Below are 19,942 nucleotides of genomic sequence, written 5' to 3' on the forward strand. Positions count from 1 at the left end.
TCCCCCGTTTTTCCCACATTTTCCTGAGTTTCTTCGGTCGTACTCGATAAATGAGCTATCTAACACTGAAATGAGTTTTTAAATCGGACCTGTAGTTCCTGAGATTAACGCGTTCAAGCAAACATACTCTTCAGGTTTAATAGCTCCCACACCGGTTTCGGTGACGGTGGCCGGTTTCATTGAAACCAGGCCAGCTACGCAGGAGTAATTTTATAGTGCCCAAGTATGTGCGCAGTACACAAGAGCACTCTCTATTCCTTTACTCTCATAACCCAGTGGGACGGACGACCGACACGACTGTCGAGAGATCAGGCGCAGGACCGACTTTTTACATGCCCATCCGACGCATGGATCATCTTACTTGTCAGACAATCAGGTGATCAGCCTGCATTGTCCTAACCAAACTTGGAAATAACATGTTTCCAACGCGGGAATCGAACCCACGACCTCCGAGTCAAGAGCCGCGCTCTAGACCACGGAGGCGTCTTCAGGTTTATATTATTAGGTAGGTATAGATTTTTTAATTATCGCTTGACAAACTCGAGTCACGATCTAAAAGACTATGAAACGTACCAATAACAGGGTCATTATGTTGGCTCGTAAGTCATAACCATGGGACGATGCATGGTATAATATTATTGTAATGATGATGATGATGAATGTAATTTGCATAGTAGCATATGCTTTCTGTTCTTAAAACAACGCTGAAACTCCCAAACTTGTATCTATAAAGAATCAGGAGTTCTCTCAGCACCTTCCCAACCACGGTATACCAGGTATACCTCGGTGCAAAATCTTACTTGTTGGTAGCATATGCTTAGAATACTTCTCACGAAACCGAAGTCACCACATGTTTCCCTATAAATTTTGAGGAGTTGCCTCGATTACTTATGGATCCTTCATCAGATCACTACTTTTGTGAATATAAGACCAAATTGTGATGATACTCTATATACCAAAAGAAAAATTTTGAAAATCGGTTAACAAACGGCGGAGTAATCGTTGAACATAAGAAAACGAACATAACACCTCCCCCATTTTGAAAGTCGGTTAAAATTGTAGCCTATGTGTTATTTTGATGTATAAGCTATGTTATTGTAAAGTTTCATTAAAATCCGTTCAGTAGTTTTTGCGTGAAAGAGTAACAAACATCCATACATCCACACATCCACATTCCACACATCCATACATCCAAACAAACTTTCGCCTTTATAATATTAGTAGGATTATCAATGTGAAAGTTTGTCTGTCTGTCTTTCTGTTACCTCTTCACGCCCAAAATGTACGGTTCCCACATTCGCGAATCGCGATAAACGCATTTTGGCGAACCGCGATTGACAATGAAGTGTCAGATGTTGTCAATCCCGATTTAAATAGAAAATGACAAGTTTTTTGACAGGGAGTCAATGACCGCGACCGCCATGTTTTGCCGAGTACAGTATATTATTTGTATATTATTATAGTTTGATTGTTAATAAAAATACTTAATAAATAAAAAATAGGTTTTATTCTTTCTTAATGCTCACAGCTCATGGATTATTGTTTGCCATAATGATGGTGCAGCCAAGGTCTGTCAGCTGCATCACCTCCGCTCCACCGTCCAGCAGTCGGTGCGAGCTGATCGCTATCTTCTCGCTTATAGCACACTTCTGCTTGTTAGTGAGATAGCCACTAGTAATGACAGTCGCACTCAGTTGTTCCAACAGTTGTGCTGCTGAGTACGCCTCCATTAGGAACCTAGAATGAATTTGCATATATTTTTTTTTATTATTAAAATTGGGGCCGTCTATGGACTGTTCGTCCATATCCTTTTTTTGTTATTTTATTATTTAGATTTTTCGCACCAAGGATAATTTAATAATATTATAAATTTTAATTAATTGTAGTCCATCACGCCATAGACACTTTTTTTTTTTTTTAATTTGCATATTATAATATGACATAATGATTTGATGAGTTCATAAGATGTGTAAAAAAAATCAAAGCTGACTAAGTCTGTATGCCTAGCATACGCCAACGAGATATCTCATTCTCGAGATAATTAAAAATTACTCGTCTAATAATGTCAAAATCTCGACAAAACTCTATAAAATGTGTTATTTCGATGATAGATCTACGCCAGAAAAAATGTTTGTCATGCTAGGGTCAATAGAGATGAAGAGACAAACCATCAAACATCGAGAAAACATGTAGAGTGAGATATCTCGTTGGCGTATGCTAGGCAGGCAGATATACGTCAGACAACACAATGCATAGGATTCTGCAGTCATTCATAAAGGCATGCCTAAATGTTATTTTTGAAGTTTTATAAGTATGTGAATATTTATTATTCTATATTTATGTAGTCCGTGCAATCCACGAAGACATGCCCCACCAATTTTAGGGTGAGCATCTTTCCCTTTGACCGTGACACTTTCTCTTAATTGGTCTATTTATTGTAGTGTGCGCGTGCACATTTGGTAATGAGTATGTACCGATAACACTCAAACATTGGTGAAAGCTTGCACCCATATAAACGACTAGCTGTTGCCCGCGACTTCGTCCGCGTGGACTTCAGTTTATAGCGCGCGATGTCAACAAAATTGGTGTCAAAAGCTTTTATAAAAAAACCCTGGTACCCCTTAAATCAATACAGCTGTGCAGTGTGCACACAATAAGTATTTCATTTTTTTATATTAAACTTTATATTTTATGCCAAATTTTAAAGCTTATTTAGGCCTCCAATTACACAACTTTACCCATAAACTATTTATCATTGATAGATTTAAGGTTACGTCACTGCACAGATAAAGTTATTTAATACCGTAGAATAGATATAACAATCGAAAAAAATCGAAACTTAAATGTAAGATGATACCACGTCTTATAGGAAGACTTTTGAGCAAGCGTCAGCGCGATGTAGAAGACGCACGGCGCCATCTATTATGAATTGTTGGAACTAACTTAATTTGAACAAATTTACGCATTTTCACCCCCTTAAAACCCTTTTTTCCAGTAAAAAAGTAGCCTATGTCCTTTCTCAGGCTTTAGACTATCTGTATACAAAATTTCATTACAATCGGTTCGGAAGTTTTGGCGTTTGGCGTGAAAGCGAGACTGACAGACAGACAGACAGACAGAGATACTTTTGGCGTTTGGCGTGAAAGCGAGATTGACAGACAGACAGAGATACTTTCGCATTTATAATATTAGTATGGATTTTTTATAATATTATACATAAAATATGTTTAAGATTTTTGAAATTTTATTTTAATACACATCCAAGACCCAGGAACATTCAAAACTTTTTGTTCCGCCTGCGGGACTCGAACCCAGGACCCCCGGGATGAGCGCTGGCCACGCGCAATGCGAATTCATTTTCATCGAAATTTTCATGGAAATAAGATATTTTCCCACATCAAAATGTAGCCTATGTCCTTTCTCAGACTCTAGAATAACTGTATACAAAATTTCATTGCAATCGGTTCAGTAGTTTTGGCGTGAAAGCAAGACAGACAGACAGACAGACAGACAGACAGAGATACTTTCGCATTTATAATATTAGTATGGATAGTATGGATTAGAAATGCAGTAGGAGTTCTACATAAGATAAGATAGATTGATTATTATTATACCAAGTGATAATATTATTAAACATAATATTCTAACGTATTAAAAACTATAAACAAAAACATACTAACTAATAAGTATGATTAGTTCTATGTTACAATAAAGTAAAAAATAAAACGCCATCTGTTGAATCGTATTAGAACTAAAATGTTCATTCCATCGATATATTTCTGGATTTTTTATAATATTATACATAAAATATGTTTAAGATTTTTGAAATTTTATTTTAATACACATCTAAGACCCAGGAACATTGAAAACTTTTTGTTCCGCCTGCGGGACTCGAACCCAGGACCCCCGGGATGAGCGCTGGCCACGCGCAATGCGAATTCATTTTCATCGAAATTTTCATGGAAATAAGATATTTTCCCACATCAAAATGTAGCCTATGTCCTTTCTCAGACTCTAGAATAACTGTATACAAAATTTCATTGCAATTGGTTCAGTAGTTTTGGCGTGAAAGCAAGACAGACAGACAGACAGACAGACAGACAGACAGAGATACTTTCGCATTTATAATATTAGTATGGATTAGGAGGAATAGTGAGGCGCGTCTTCGCGGATTGCACGGACTATAAATTACTTTAGGATTGTTATTTTAAGTACTTACTTTTCAACAAACTTTTCAAGCTCACTATAATTCTTAATACTCAGGTATTCATTGACCAATTTGTCGGGAACAAGCCCTGTTACCTGTAAAAAATACCAAAAAAATTATGAATGTATATTGTATGCATGATATTGGCATTCTTTTCAACTTCATCATTGCATAAAGTCATATAAGTACCCATACATTTCATTACAGTAAAAATTATGCTACTTTTCTGGGACTCAGTAGCTCAGTAGCTAGTAGACTGGAGTTCGAAGACCGAGTATGATAAGAGTAAAGACAGTCAAAGAAACACTTTCGCATTTATGATATTAAAGTATGGATATACTTTTACATGACCCTCAGTAATAAAACGGCACAAATTACTTAGAAAATGTTAAGCAGTTATGCCTTTGTCTTATATAAGCTGTGATTTGGTTTTACATACCTCTACTAAGCCTTCTGCAGTAATCTTCCCCAGTAAACGCTGGCAGCATTGCATAGCTGTGAGTGCTCTACGTAAATCACCCTCGCAGGTGTCCACAGCCTGATGCAGCACTGTACCGTCTCCCACGTCCACACCCTCAGCTATACACACATCTTGAAGACTGAAATTATTATTGAAACTATATGAAAATTACCAACAATGTATAAAAACGACTATTGCAGAAGGATAATAATTTTATGTAGTTTTCTCTACAAATAATAAAAACTAAGGAAACGTAACTCCCATACTATTACCGTTTTAAATTTGGTTCCTTTCGAACTGTCATGTAATGTCAGCCTAATACCTTTAAATATTGCAAATGCATTGAAATGTGTACCTAAGTTACACATTTTTGACAAGTATTGTAGAGCATGTTTTTTGACGGAGTTACTTTTCCTTAGTTTTTATTATTCGTAGAGTTCTATACCAGGATATTTTCATGATTGACATCAAAACTTACCGTTTAATAACATTCTCCCTTGCTAAGGGTTTGAATCTGAATTTTGAACATCTACTTGTTATTGGTGGTATAATTCTAGATACATAATTACAGATAAGACAAAATCTGGTGGTGCGAGTCTCTCTTTCTATAGTTCTACGAAGAGCTGACTGTGCTGCTGTAGTCATTGAGTCTGCTTCATCCAAAATCACAAGTTTGTATGGAGGACATGGTCTGCCACTAAAATAAAATACAATTTAATATAATTTATTAATGTAAGGTCTACAAATAATAAAAAGGAAGGAAAAGTAACTCCATCAAAGAGCATGTTCTACAATACTTGTCGAAAATGTTGTACCTTAGGTAGACATTTCAATACATTTGCGATTTTTAGGTGGCCTTGAGCGCCTAAATATTAATATGGCCTTGAGCGGTATCAGACTGACGTTACATGACAGTTTGAAAGGAACCAAATTTAAAACAGTAAAAGTATGGGAGTTATGTTTCCTTAGTTTTTATTATTCATAGTGGTCATAAGGTTGAGAAAAATACAGCCAAATTTGTAAGCCTGAAAATAAGCATAATATTAGGTAGGTAAGCATAAAGTTATTGTTAGTAATATAAATAAACTTATCCTATTGTAGCATGTTGCTTCTTTATATTTCTGACACTGTTAAATTATACCTAGCTTAAACAATATTTTATGATCCCCCTTTTTTATTTAAAATGAAAAGGAAATAATGGACAGCAATTGCCATCCCTTATAGACCAAATGCAAAGGAGAGTTGCAAATGCATTGCCGACCTAGAGGGTCTATAATCTATATTCCCCTCTTGAAGTAAGCATGCTTTCACTTGCCCATGACATTCAATAGATTTTATAAATAGGTACTTACTCTGGCCTTTTGCTGCTTACGGTCAGCTGAGCAAAAGTCTTCACTTTGTCTCTTATGACTTGGATTCCTCTTTCATCTGATGCGTTAAGTTCCAACACGCGATCTCGTGTGATATCTCCAAATAGCTGTCGCGCTGCTGCCAGGATGGCACTAGTCTTGCCGGTACCGGGAGGTCCATAAAACAGCAAATGCGGTAAGTCACTACCCCCCAGACATTCTCTCAGCACCTGTACCACTTCGCCTTGGTCTACAATATCATCTATTGTTTTTGGTCGGCTGTAATAATAGTTTGTGTTTATTTGCTTTTCTTTTAAATACGGGGTACCGGTAACCAACAAAACAACTTACTATTTTTCGACCCATGGCGCTGGAGGCTTCTTTTTCAAAGTTTTTACACCAGATGTTGAGGGTTTATCTGTGCTAGATATTTTACCAGTCTTTAGAAATGCCTGCATTTTAAGCAGTAAATAAAAATTCTGATTATCAGCTTTGTGTTGACAAAACACGCGCCAAACTCCAAAGTTTCTGTCAGTCCATGGAGGTATTATTGAGCTGTCAAAATATGACATTTGATTTTTTTAAATACATTCTCAAACTAGCAGCTAAAGCTGCGCGTCCACTGCATCGGAATCGGAGCGTACGGAGCGTCGTCATTTACGAAATGCCGATGGGGTGCGTCCACTGCATTCGGATTCCGCATCGGCAATTTAATTATTAATGTATATATGAAATGTGTGCGTGTATGGATTCTTCATTGATAAGTGATATTTTAAAATATGCTACGTATTTTTTCTCGTATCAAGATGTTTTCGGACAGTGTAGGAATGTGTGCGTTAACGCTTTGGAGTTAAGGTTGGATTTGCTATGTTCAGTTTTGATACTTTGTTTCGATGCGCTTTGACTCTGCACTAAATAAATAAATTGACCCATAGACGCGGCTGCGGATGACGTCATCGGCATAATTTCCGGTAAATCCGGTCTCAGGCGCAGAAATGCCGATCCAGTGCACGCAGTATCATACAAATCAATACAAAGCAACAAATCCGTACGCTCCGTATGCTCCGATTCCGATCCAGTGCACGCGCAGCTTTAGTTTTTATTATTATTATGCGCACAGTACACAGCCACGCTCGAAAACCAAAATGAATAAAAATATACCTATTATCATTTACCTCGTGTAAACTGTTGAGTCGTATGAAAAGTTACAAATTAATTTATTCCAAATTCAAATAATAGGTATTTATGCATTTTCATCAAATTTCTTATTTTCATAATACATTCAACAATGACCGTTTAAAGTGTACCTTACAAAAGCGTTATTTTTTTTAAGTAAGTTTATCCATAAATTTGTCCGTTAAAATTCAAAATGTTTTGAGTTTTGACGGTTGACAGTTGTAGTTGTCAAAATAATATTATCATGAAAACCGACGCTTGTATGTTTTCTTGATGTTTTCGCGTAATAATTGCATGAAAACCGTGCTTAATCATTATTAAAACTATATTAAATAATAAGAAAGTGACTTAAAACCACTTTAAAGCAGTGTACTGTGTTTTAAATTCATAGCAAAATGTCTGACAGTGACGACAATTTAACCCAACACACCATGTTCGAAAACGAAAACACTGTAAGTTTTAACAATAAATTACTCGATTATATTTATAGAAAATATATTGAAGATAATGTTTTATACTAGATAAATACTACAGCCTAAAACTGTGAAAGGAAATATGATATTTCTGTCAACACAAACATGGTTTACCCAACTTGTAAACATTTTTTATCTCACAGTTAATATTTATTTCTTTTTATAAGTTTTATAATAAGCAACATTTTAATTACTATAAGATTTATAACATGCAACATTATTTCAGATATTACGCGGGCAAGGCTCATTTTTCAATCAGAGGTTCAAAAACTTGGCATCATCAACACATACTTCAATGCTACAAAATTTCAACAGTGGATATGGTTTCAACCATAGGAGTATGCTACCTATAAACAGGAGAGAAACATCGCCAATGTCTTTGAGAAGTGTGCCTGACTTTGGTCATAATTATGAGAACTCTTATTACTCAAGAGGTAGAACTTGTGAGTCTGTGACCAATGGGAGAAGCCAATCTCCTGGATCTGTAGGCAGTATGGGTAAGTTAATGTAATATTTCTTCAAATAATATGCATTTTAGTAACAACAAATATTTAAAATATTATGCTATAGCTTACTAACTAAATTTTAAATTTCATTTTAATTAAGTAAGTATGTCAATCTTTAATTTTTGTACACTGTGGGGAGGTATAATTAATATTATTATTGCATCTCATGTATTATATATGTATACAGTACAGTACAGGTACTCGTTTCAAAATAAATACTTTGCTAATGTTAATTTTAAATATTTCAGATTCAACCACAAGTGCAGTGTATGTTGCACAGATATTTAAAAACATGAAATTCAATAAATATGATAAAAGGATAATCAATGAAGCATATAATAAGTACTTCAGACACAGAGATAGAAGAAGAGTTAGTAAAAGGCGAAAGCTAAAACTGTTTATAAAACATAACCGACGCAAATCAGATGACTCCGGCGATGAGGGTAGCAACTCGTCAATGAGCAGTGATGATAATAGATCAGTGAGATCTGCTATACCTAAAGAAAGTGTACTCAAACCCAGTAATAGGTCAAATAGAGCTGAAATATTAAATTTCAGGGAAACAATGAAAAAAAGTGACATGTATACAGACTGTACAGAAAATATAAGGAATAGTTCACTCAAAAAATATATGTTTAATGACAATTGTACAAAACCCACCCTTAAATTATTAAATAATGTAAGAGATGCAAGTAAGGATTGCAGTGCAATCAACCCTATACCACAAGAAACTGTTAATCGGTTTCAAAGTCATACAGGAACACAAAGATATAGATTTACTAAAGGTTTTTCATTACCATCAGAAAGGTTTAACAGATCAGTCATGAGACCGACATCTAACAAGAACATGCCTTATAATTTAGAGAAAAAATCCCAGAATAATCCAAGAAGTGATGATTCTGATAGTGATGATGATATTATTCCAAATCAAACTGTGCTAAGTGTAAATAATACAAGCCGGAAAAGAATGCTCGAAAACCAAGAGACTACGATGTTGTCAAGTGAAAAAAGAAATAAATTATCCTGTGACATACCCCTTACAAATCCAGATGACACTACTTTTAAGAAACCTCTGATGCCAGTAAGAAGACCTATCAAATCTAAAGCTAACTTTCTTTCTGGATCTGTTTCATCTAAATCTAAGTATCCATTACTGGGTTTCTTATCACACTCTATGAATAAAAGTAATAATAATTTGAATTCAACTAAAAAACTTAATGAAACTATATCTCAGCATGTTTCTGTTCAAAAATGTGTGGATAATCAGAAACCAATTGATAGTGATAGTGATGACATTTTTACACCTAATACAAATACTCAAAAACAGAACCAACCTGACAATAAGGATAGAAATGGCAATAAAATATCTCCTCAAAATAAAAGAAAACAAGCAACACCAGCAAATGGTAAAAAAAGTAAAAACCAAAAGAGTCTACCTGGTAAAAGTCCCCAAGCAAAGAATAAAGAAAAATTGTCACCTACAGAAAATACTACAGAAGAAATATTAATTTCTAAATCCAAGCAACCTCTAATTGGTAATGTTGAAGTAATTAATCCTGTAACAAGCAGTAACAAACTAGTAACAAAACATACTAACAATGAAAAGGGAAGTGGAAACAATTCAGATAATCCACTCTCTGTTACTGACATGTCTATGAAGCCTAGCTTCATAAAAAGAAAATTATTTACTCAAAAACTGGATATAGCTGATGAAAAAAATGATAGTTTAGTAGCTAAAAGTCCGCATCCTACAACCTACAAATTACGAGAGAAAAACAAAGTTCGTAAATTTGCTACGTCACAATCCTGTCTCAGTCGCGATATTGCCGGTGGGGATAATATGATTCTGGATTTGATTCATAAAATTGTACCAGCCAATCAGATGAACATGACCTCTGCTAATCACAAGACAAGAAACAGTCAAGAGAACGAAGACAGGTGGGACGTAACTTCAGTTATTTCAATGTGTAACAAGACTGTAGAAAGTGACACATACACCGATGAAGATATATTCCAAGAACATGGTCCTATAAATAATGAAAAGACACAAAAAAATAAAACCAACAAAATTTATGAAAAACAGAAGGAGAATGTTGATATACAAAATAATGCTGCACCTGTCCAAGAAAATTTCTACACAAATGATATTACCACAAGTGGTATGTATATAGCTTCCTTTTTTTACGATTTCTATTTGATATCTGTGTAATAGCTACTAAAATAATAATTGGTGTTTTTAATTTTAGGTACTAATAAAAGCACAGCTGCAAGATGTGCCAATGCATTTTGGGATACAGATTTTGAAACTGACTTAGAAGACAGCATGAGATTGCCAACGAGATCTCCAGCAAGAAATATTGGTGAGATCTTATATTATAATATGCCAGAAGTTGACCACAACTTCAATTAAAAAACAAACGATAAACATTTTCCTGCAGCATGCTAGGCTACTTAGCCTATATCATGTCCTTCCAAATGGCTAACTGTAGTATTTGCCAAATTTCATTAAAATCAGTCCAGACTCCAGCAGTCTGGGAGCTGGTGCGTTGCAAACAAATTTTAGCATTCTATAGTGTCAGCATGATACATAAAATAAAAGTATTGTATTTTATGAGTTCTGACAAAAATTTCAATACCTAAGTACTAAATGTAAACTTTCATAATTTTTTAGTTAGAAAAAAGGAAAAGGAAGCCCAAAACAAGGAAAACATACAAAAAAGTAATGTAGCTGATTCAAAGCCCAATAATCTACAAAATACGAAAAAATTAATAACCGATTGTAAAATTCAGCTTGTAAAACAAAAAGATGATATTATAGTGACAAAGTTGTCTGAGAAGAAAGGTAAATCTGTGAAAAAGGGGTCATCCCCCAAAAAAGGCAAATGTGTAGAGACGAAAGAAGAAAATAATACCAATAAAGTTAATAAAGAGAATAAGTCAACTAAACTGTCACAGAAGAATGGTAAATCACCCCCTAAACAGGACAAACATGCAGAAACAAAAGTGAATAATGCCAAAAAAGAGAGTAAGGAGAGTAAGACAAAGTCGACAGATAAGAAAGGCGAACTTGTAAAAAAGGCATCACCCCCAAAAAAGGATAAGAAAGAAAATAAAATAAGAACTTCACCGAGAATACCAAAGCTGGGGGTTAAAAATGTGACTAATAAAAATGGTGACACAAAACTAAACAATGAAACAAAAAGGCAACCCAAAAACAGTGCAAAAAAGGTTTTACAAGAAAATAAAATTATTAGTACAATAAAAACAAGAAAACAAAAATCTTTTCTCAATGATAGCTTAAATTCAAGCTGTGAGCGCAGTATTTTTACGCGAAGTTTTACGTTACAAAATAAACAAAGATTATTATGACTTTCTAATTATAAAAACTAAATGTACTAAGTTTTTAAACTTGTTTTAGAATCATAACTAAAGCAAGCAAATTCTGTTCATGATACTTTCATGAAAAGACTTGTTTTTTGTGTACAAATTAATAATGTTATGACTTATGAATATAAAATAGAACTCAAAAAATACTAACAATCTTATCATAGTCTAGTATATATTTAGTTGTTGCATTTTTTATAAACATACTTTTTAAAGTAGCATTACTTCTCTAGTTAGTCTTCCTACTTGACCATTTGACTTTATAATCATGTAGGAAAAGAAAATATAAAATTTTTAGATGAAAGTAATAATGTGTATATTATATTGTGCTATGTAACATACTTAAAGTGAGGGAGCCCTAGAACAATTTTTTTTTATTACTAAAAGCTAATTTTTTGTGAGTAGCTTCATTTTGATAAGACAAACAACTTTTTTTGTCTTTTAGGGTTCTGTAATCAACAAAACTTGGTTGACTATGGTACCCTAAAACGGAACCCTAACCAGCAGATTTTTTGTATATTGGTAGGTTAATATAATTTAAATTAATTTAGTTATATAATTTAAGAGTAACATTGTCCTACAAATAGAACAATCCATATTTTAGGACCATCAAATCAAAGTATGAAATCCTTTCTATCTCTGTTAGTTACCACTTTAAAGTTTTTGCGCAGATAAAAAAGTTGTTTGTTTTATCAAAATGAAGCTACTCACAAAAAAATAGTTTGTTAGTAATTAAAAAAAATATTCTAGGGCTCCCTGACTATAGAATGACGTTGATGTTATTTTATTTGATCGAATCGAATTGATGAAAATGTTATATGGTTGGAAATGGAAAATGATTTCAACATTATGTATACATAAGTTATTTAGCTTTAATTTTTTGTGTGTACCTAATTATTTACCTTTAGATTGCCTCTTTTGTGTCTTTGTGAATAAATACTGCAATTTTTATTTTTATTATGTCATTCTGTTTATTTTTTTCAATATGTTACCATTAGAATGCGGAATACGTTAACTTGCACATTACCTAGGTAATCTGCAGATTCCCTGATACCATCCGTTAAAGTGTGAAATTAAAAAAAAAACTTATATTTGCATTTTACCTAGTTAGTTTGTATTCTCTTCCTTCTAAGTTCTAAAAACTTTGACTTAAGCTTTTCAACCTAAAACTGTTGTTGTTTTGATTGTTTTTTTACTAGTTGATACGATCTGTTATATTTCATTAGTGGAGTAACATTTTACTTCAAATTTAATCATTACTTCCTCTGTTTATGTCCAAAAAACTCTACAGCTAAATAACATGATTTATTCAAACAAGAACTTGTAACTTGTTTTATATAATTTAATGAGAATTTAATAAACTTTTTGCGCTTTACCTGACTCACACAGATAATCTGCAGAATACCTTGTTAATCTGCAGTCTAACTGGTTTACGCACATTAACGGTAACAAATATACTTACAACTCGGGTGAATTCCCTTGACCCCTGGCTCAAAACTTTATCATAGTAAACGGAGGGGAAATAAGTTATCTTCATACAAAGGCACCGCGCGCGGCTTGTATGTGTGCGCCAGAGTATCAATGCGTCGCCACGTACGGCACACAACAAAATCTCGGCCAGTTTTAGAGGCTGGTACCGCCGAGATTTTGTTGTGTGCCGTACGTGGCGACGCATTGATACTATGGCGCACACATACAAGCCGCGCGCGGTGCCTTTGTATGAAGATAACTTACTTCCCCTCCGTTTACTATGACTTTATCCCCTCTCGCTTCCCCGCGCGGCGCCCCGCTCTCGCCCAGCGCGTCCAGTACCGTCAGCAATTAGCATCTGTTTTATTTAACTATGTATTGTTTACCTAATAAGGCTATCCACCAATTAACTTGACAGATCAAGTATGGAGAATCTGTCAAAAAAGTTGTTAATAGCCTATTAGGCACTTTATCAGAGAGTGGTGAAACAGGCCCTTAATATCTTAATATTTTAGTCTAGACATACTATCGTAATATGTTGTTGCATATTTTATTGTAGGTTTACTCACTGTAACACGGTGTTACAGTGATAATACCTACACAATTTATTATAATATATCACAATTTATTTTCCCTGATAAAACGCGAGGCACAGACATTTCTACATATATATAATAAGAATTAAAAAAAAACAACTTTTTTTTCACTCGGTACATAGGTATGAAAAACGTCAATCGAACGGTGTCTAGTTAACTTTGCTTACTGTGTATGCATCTTAAACCTTTTTAGGGTTCCGTACCCAAAGGGTAAAAACAGGGCCCTATTTTTTTGGCCTGTTTTGCTCGATATCAATTATGGCAACAGGCACTTGATACTTTCACAAAGGCCTTCATTATATTATGTCTACTTCAATAATCAATAATTAATAATAATATTAAATAATAATATTAAAATAAAATAAAAAATTAAGGGAAGGGTTCCCATAAAAAAAACACAATTTTTGGCCTATTTTTGCTCTGTAACGGTACGGAACCCTTCGTGCGCGAGTCCGACTCGCACTTGGCCGATTATTTTGCTATTATTCCTGTTGACTATAAAACTAATAACCATACATATACACTGAGTGGCACATAAGTCTTTTTACAAACTTATAGGATCGTTGTACTTTCTTCTTAAAACATACTGCATGAGACTTGAGCTAGAGTCAGTTACACTATTAGTTATTACTTGTAAATTATTATAATATTATTATGTTATAGTTTAAAATGTAAATAAATAATACAAATGACATTTTAGTATTTATTTTTATTTTTTAATTAAGTATAAATATCATTTTTTGGTAAAGAAAGATGAGATAGTTTTGGAGCCGCTTGCAGCTTTCTGTCGCGCTTTTTCTTTAGCCGTTAATGACTTTACTGCTTTTGTTTCTGGCGACTTAATATTTATGAAATTAATGTTTTCTTCTTCGCCATTATTCTCGTATTTTAACTTTTTAGAAACACCATTATCATTTTCTTCAGTTTTTCTCTTATTGCCAACAGTTTCAATTGTGTCGGCAGGAAAGTTGAAATGTTTTTCTAGCTGACCACTAAAATAATCATCTAGGTATTCTGATACTATTCCAAATGCATATTTTAAATATAGCTCTGAAACAAATGTACAGAATTATGTGAACTGGCCCTTATTACAATATAATAAATAATTTGATAAATTAAAAACTTGGTTATATGGCTCTTAGTAATGCCCAGGCCGCACCCGGCACCTGTGTTTATCTTAACGAAGCTTCGTGCTAAGAGACGATACCATTGGACAATGAAAAAAATTGTCCAATGGTATCGTCTCATAGCACGAAGCTTCGTGACGATAGACGCATGTGCGGCCGCGGTATTAGAGTTTGATTTTTAATGTTGCCTTAGAGCGCTTACAGACGAACGGCACGTGTCGGCGGCAGTCGACGGCACGTGTTGGCGGCATTCGACGGCACGTGTTGGTGGCAGCCGACGGTACGTTTTGGCGACAGCCGTCGACAGCTTTTAACGCTTGCAGTTGTGACGTACCGCGGAAAGGTACGCCTCCACAGTTTGGTATCGTACGCAACGAATGTCTCGCATCAAACGGATAATTTTTTCACAGTATGTCCACTGACCACTGTATTGGCAGCGTACGGATTACCGACTATGATTATCTCCTAATTAGTCCAAACAAAGTTCCTAAGTCACTGCTTTCGGCTTTTCCATACACACCACCCTTTTGAGAATTAATTTACAAGGCCAGTCAGCAGTGACGGATTAAGACTACTCGATGCCCTAAGCAATCCATGCCTGTTGGCCCCCATATCCGTATGTCAACTAGAATCGGTCTTTGAATCTTAACTCTTCTGGTGCCCCCTCAGACGTGATGCCCTAGGCAATTGCTTAAATTGATTAAGGGCTAATCCGTCACTGCCAGTCAGTAATCCGTACGCTGCCGATTCAGTAGACGTACTGTGAAAAAATTATCCGTTTGATGCGTGACGGCGCGCGTCCGTTGCGTACGATACCGACCTGTGGACGCTTATCTTTAGGCGGTACGTCACATCTACCTAGTACCTACCTCTAATAAGCGACACCGTCTAGCGATCTTAAAAAGTTGATATTAGCCGTTTTAACAATGTTTTGCATTTTTTACTGTTTATTATACTGCACTCGGCGAAACATGGCGGTAGCGGTCATTGACTCCCTGTCAAAAACTTGTCATTTTCTATACAAAGCCGCGATTGGTAACATCTGACACTTCACAATCAATTGCGGTTTATATAGAAAATGACAAGTTTTTGACAGGGAGTCAATGACCGCTACCGCCATGTTTCGCCGAGTGCAGTATAGTTAGTATTTATTATTCGTAGAGTATAGTAAAAAATTTATATTTGAAAAGTGAGTACGGTAATATGTTATTGTAATCTTACAACAAAGTGTTCTGGAAACATGATAGTTTTAGGAAAGGTCATGGTAGGTACCCTGCAAGCGTCATAAAATTTATTTACTGTTAACGGCTGCCGTCTACTGTCGGGACACGTGCGTCTAACGTCGCGGACACGTGCCGCTCGTCTGTAAGAAGCCTTAAACTTAAAACTTATTATGTAAGTATGCACCAAAAACTTTCCAGATTTTTGAGTTTCAGAATGCTACTACTATAAGTCGAGTTGATCTAGTTTCTACTTTTTTAAAAATTACCAGGGTCTATATCACTTATACTGCTGGATACAAATGTAGCAGATGCAGCTCCGGATGTGACATGGATATTTTTTTCTTTCAACACATTGGCCAACCTTCTGACTCTTTTTTCCAACCAGTCAATGGCTTTCTTTTCATTATATTTAAATGCCTTTATATCTCCCACTTCCTTAAAAAAATAATTCAAATTATTTTTACTTCTAAAAAACAAACTCAATAGATACAGTAATATTTTCAGAATGGTGGAACCATTTGAAAATGTTACTGAATCTATCCACCTTGGAGCCAACCAATGATAAGGGAACTAGCACAAAAACAGGCATAGAAATAAGTAAATTTGTGTGTAAATAAGTAATAAGCCATGAGCATTCTAAGATTGCTTCAATTAAGTATAGACAAACTTTACAGAGTTAGAGCCAGTCCACAGTCCGGCGCGTTGCGTCGACGCAGCTGCCGTTGCGTTGTTTTAAGTGCCTGACAGACGTACGAACTTAAAGTACGCGGGTTTTAAGTTCGCGAACTTACTCAGCTCGCGTCGGTGATAGACGTACGAACTTTAAGTACGCGGGTTTTAAGTCCGCGAACTTACTCGGCTTGCGTCGGTGACACACGAATACACTGGGTTACCATGTTGTCGACGGAAGAAGCTTTGTGTTATTTAGGAATAATATCATTTTACGTTTTAAAAACTAATAAGAAAAAACTAAATCGAAAAGTTTAAGTGTATACGTACGTACATATTTTTCACACAGATGAAAACCAATTTCGGTTTCGTTTGACAGCTCGAAATTGTTGCTCTATTCCGCTAGGTATACATATTAACTTTATGGTACCAAGGAAATTTATAGTTTGGACAGTGAATTTTCTACGTCTACATGTAGGTACATCAGCAGCATCAGCTATCGATGAACACCAATAAATTAATATTTTGTTTGATAACATTAAATAAATTGAGATTTTGTTGATTATTAAAGATTTAAAATTAAAAAACGTTTTATTTGACTGAAAAATGTTAGCATTAATTACAGTAAATTCTAACAGTATATTCTGTCAAAAAAGTGAAGAAATTAAAATGTGGCAACATCGTAGTGTTATCCCTTTTTTCTTAGATTGATTTGAAAGGGATGACACTACGATGTTGCCACTTTTTAATTTCTTCACTTTTTTGACAGAATATAGTTTAGCAAATTTTGTATCAGTTGTGTTGGCAACACTGCCTGACGGCTCGCGGCTCGCGACTCGCAGTGCTGCCAGATGTACGAGCTACGAGTAAAATTCCAAGACGGCGAACTTACGCGGCAATCTTACGCGAACTTTAGGTGACACACAGGCGAGTAAGGTCGTCGAGCTGTAAGTCCGCGTACTTACTCACGTGTCTGTCACCCCCTTTACATACAAATAACCAAGGGGTTCACACTGCGCGCTGTGTCGTCGCAACGCACACATAACGGATGACGCAGCGTCACAGATTATATTATATTAGTAGGCAGCGTCCGGTCCGTGTGGCCGACTATGCGTCAAACGGCAGCGCTGCGTCGATGCAACGCGCCGTGTGGACTGGCTCTTAATGTGACGCTGAATTTGTTTCAATACTTTTATTAAATATTTGTACTTATAGAAAAAATTATAAAATTGTAAACAAGTATTTATATTGAAATATGATCCAAGGGGCCTGTAGTTGGATGTAATAAAAGAAGACATAAATGCTTGTTTTCACCAACTGCCTCCTAACACTAAGTATTCCCTAGCGGCCAGCCTATAAGATTTCACAAATTTTTATGTTTCATCTATGTCCTTATGACAGGCAGCCTGAAGTTTTGGAGGGGATTCACTCACTAGTCAGTTAGTCACTACACTAAAAATGTATCGCTGTTATAGGATAACTTTTGCCACAAACATTATTGTTTTCAGAGGAACATGTACATGACCCAAAAAAACTGCTGGGTATATTCAGCATTAGGAGGCAGTTGGTAATTACAGGCATAGGATTTTAAACTTAATAAAAACAAGATTAATAATAAGTACCTTAACATCAGCTACGTCATCCAATCTTATTAAATCTAGGATTTTTGTAAACCCCTTTTCAGACAGCAAATCTTCTAAAGGTATAGCTCGGCTCTTACACTGTTCCCTCAGCCTTGGTAGTACTAAAACAATATTCAATTAGCCACAAATAAAAAATGTAAACATTAATCCTTACTACTAAGTATGTACCTCTTGTATGTTGATGTCAAAATGAAAAATATGCCTCATCTGTGGATCCCATTACAGGACTTTCAACAGACAAAGCAAAGTGCACAAATTTTTGAGACCTAGGTTTAGAAAAACTAATTTCTGTAAATTGTATTATTGTTTTTAGGTTTATAAAAAAGGGGACAATCAGGGCCGGCGTTAGCCCTACCGATACAAAAAGAATTGGCCAAGTGCCCTTTTATATGGCGTGCGGCACCCCATTTACCCAGCGCCCCGGGCGGTCGCCTAGCGTCGACCCCCCCCTAACGCCGCTACTGGGAACAATATATATTTTGTTTACAAAGGTTATGGCTACATACTAAGAAACACTGCATTGAAAGGTGTCACCATTAGCAGGTCTCCATTGGATTTCACAGATTCTCCAATAAACCATGACCGATATGGTTCGCTGTATGTGACCACTTCATACATCTTCTTGTTTGATGTATCTACGCAGAACTTACTGGGGCCCCCATGAGATGGATGTGGAAGTGTTATTATAGAAAAGTTCTCATTCTTACATAATTCATCTGTAACAAACATAATAGTAATAAATAGATAGATTGGATATAACAATAACACAATGCTGATCAGTAGAAGGCATGAGGTTATGACCTACCCTTAACCATTAACACCCATGAACTGGTAATGTGTTTGTTTGTATGATGTTCTGCTTGTGATTTTTGTTGAATCTTCTTTTTAGATCGTGTAGACATGATTTTTAGTTGATTTTAGATATATTTTCGCTTCTTTCAAGCTTGTTACTCAAGTAAAAGTTTAAACTTTATTTGAAATTCAAACTCGTCTTTCATGAAGGCTTTTACCCATGTTTTTAGCATTTATATAGGTAAAAAAAACACAAATATTCTGCTTAAAATTTGTTAAAATGATTTTTATTAATTAATGTATATTATTTTAATAATGAAAATAAATTAACCACAAAACACAAATTTCATATTATCTTCTCCTACTTCTTTTAGCGGGTAATTTGACATTGACAGATGACACTTTTTTTTCTTATTATGGCGCTCGGATTTTTAACCATGGCAAGTAAAATAAGGTGGGGGGGGAGGAAATATTCGTAAAAAGTTTACAAAATTTAAATTTTAAAGTCGTTTTTCCAGATTATCGTCAAGTCGAAAGTCTAGTAAATGTCTAAAGAAGAAGTCAGTAAAGTCAACGAGTCAAGTTAGTTGTTTTAGTAAAGTGGTAGACCTTTACTAAAACTTTCGATGAAGTTTTGGAGGGAACCATAAAGTTAATATAAACCTAGCGGAATAGAGAAACAAATGCCTGAGCAAGAGAGATATGTTACTGATAGTGATCACTAACACTGCGTGGTAAAAAGAGACGTGTGATACATGACAACAGCACTCTTTTTTTGACGTCCAGTGACTGGACGTCAAAAAAAGAGTGCTGTCGTCAAAAATTGTTAACGTGCGGCACGTGCCGACTGGAGTCCAGTCGGCACGT

At 35.3% G+C, this 19,942-nt stretch overlaps 3 protein-coding genes across 4 annotated transcripts in view; 1 reads left to right on the forward strand and 2 right to left on the reverse strand.

Annotated features, from left to right (window-relative positions):
• Positions 1-1,488: 1,488 nt before the first annotated feature.
• LOC121729858 (replication factor C subunit 4) overlaps positions 1,489-19,942 on the reverse strand; it is a 28,525-nt gene continuing 10,071 nt past the window's right edge. The window contains exons 2-8 of one of the 2 annotated variants that reach the window (XM_042118510.1): positions 13,705-13,716; positions 6,368-6,482; positions 6,020-6,295; positions 5,146-5,364; positions 4,647-4,806; positions 4,220-4,302; positions 1,489-1,737 (exon numbers count right to left, since the gene is read on the reverse strand). In XM_042118510.1, the coding sequence (XP_041974444.1) occupies positions 1,530-1,737; positions 4,220-4,302; positions 4,647-4,806; positions 5,146-5,364; positions 6,020-6,295; positions 6,368-6,474 (1,053 nt within the window). In that variant the 5' untranslated portion in view covers positions 6,475-6,482; positions 13,705-13,716 and the 3' untranslated portion in view covers positions 1,489-1,529. Of the gene's footprint in view, positions 1,738-4,219; positions 4,303-4,646; positions 4,807-5,145; positions 5,365-6,019; positions 6,296-6,367; positions 6,533-13,704; positions 13,717-19,942 lie in introns of those variants that run through there. The other variant, XM_042118509.1, reaches the window with a different exon arrangement.
• Positions 7,428-11,657, forward strand: LOC121729855 (E3 ubiquitin-protein ligase RBBP6-like). Its single transcript, XM_042118502.1, has 5 exons — positions 7,428-7,644; positions 7,892-8,162; positions 8,420-10,330; positions 10,418-10,531; positions 10,843-11,657. Exons 1-5 carry the CDS (start codon positions 7,588-7,590, stop codon positions 11,538-11,540), a joined length of 3,051 nt encoding a protein of 1,016 aa, XP_041974436.1. The 5' UTR covers positions 7,428-7,587; the 3' UTR covers positions 11,541-11,657.
• On the reverse strand, positions 14,313-19,359 carry LOC121729859 (ribonuclease H2 subunit B). Its single transcript, XM_042118511.1, has 5 exons — positions 19,089-19,359; positions 18,790-18,999; positions 18,263-18,384; positions 16,238-16,406; positions 14,313-14,671 (listed from the first exon to the last, which is right to left on the reverse strand). The coding sequence occupies exons 1-5, from the start codon at positions 19,183-19,185 to the stop codon at positions 14,355-14,357; spliced, it is 915 nt and encodes a 304-aa protein (XP_041974445.1). The 5' UTR covers positions 19,186-19,359; the 3' UTR covers positions 14,313-14,354.

The sequence above is a fragment of the Aricia agestis genome, chromosome 8 (genome assembly GCF_905147365.1).
Source record: "Aricia agestis chromosome 8, ilAriAges1.1, whole genome shotgun sequence".
Lineage (NCBI taxonomy): Eukaryota > Metazoa > Arthropoda > Insecta > Lepidoptera > Lycaenidae > Aricia > Aricia agestis.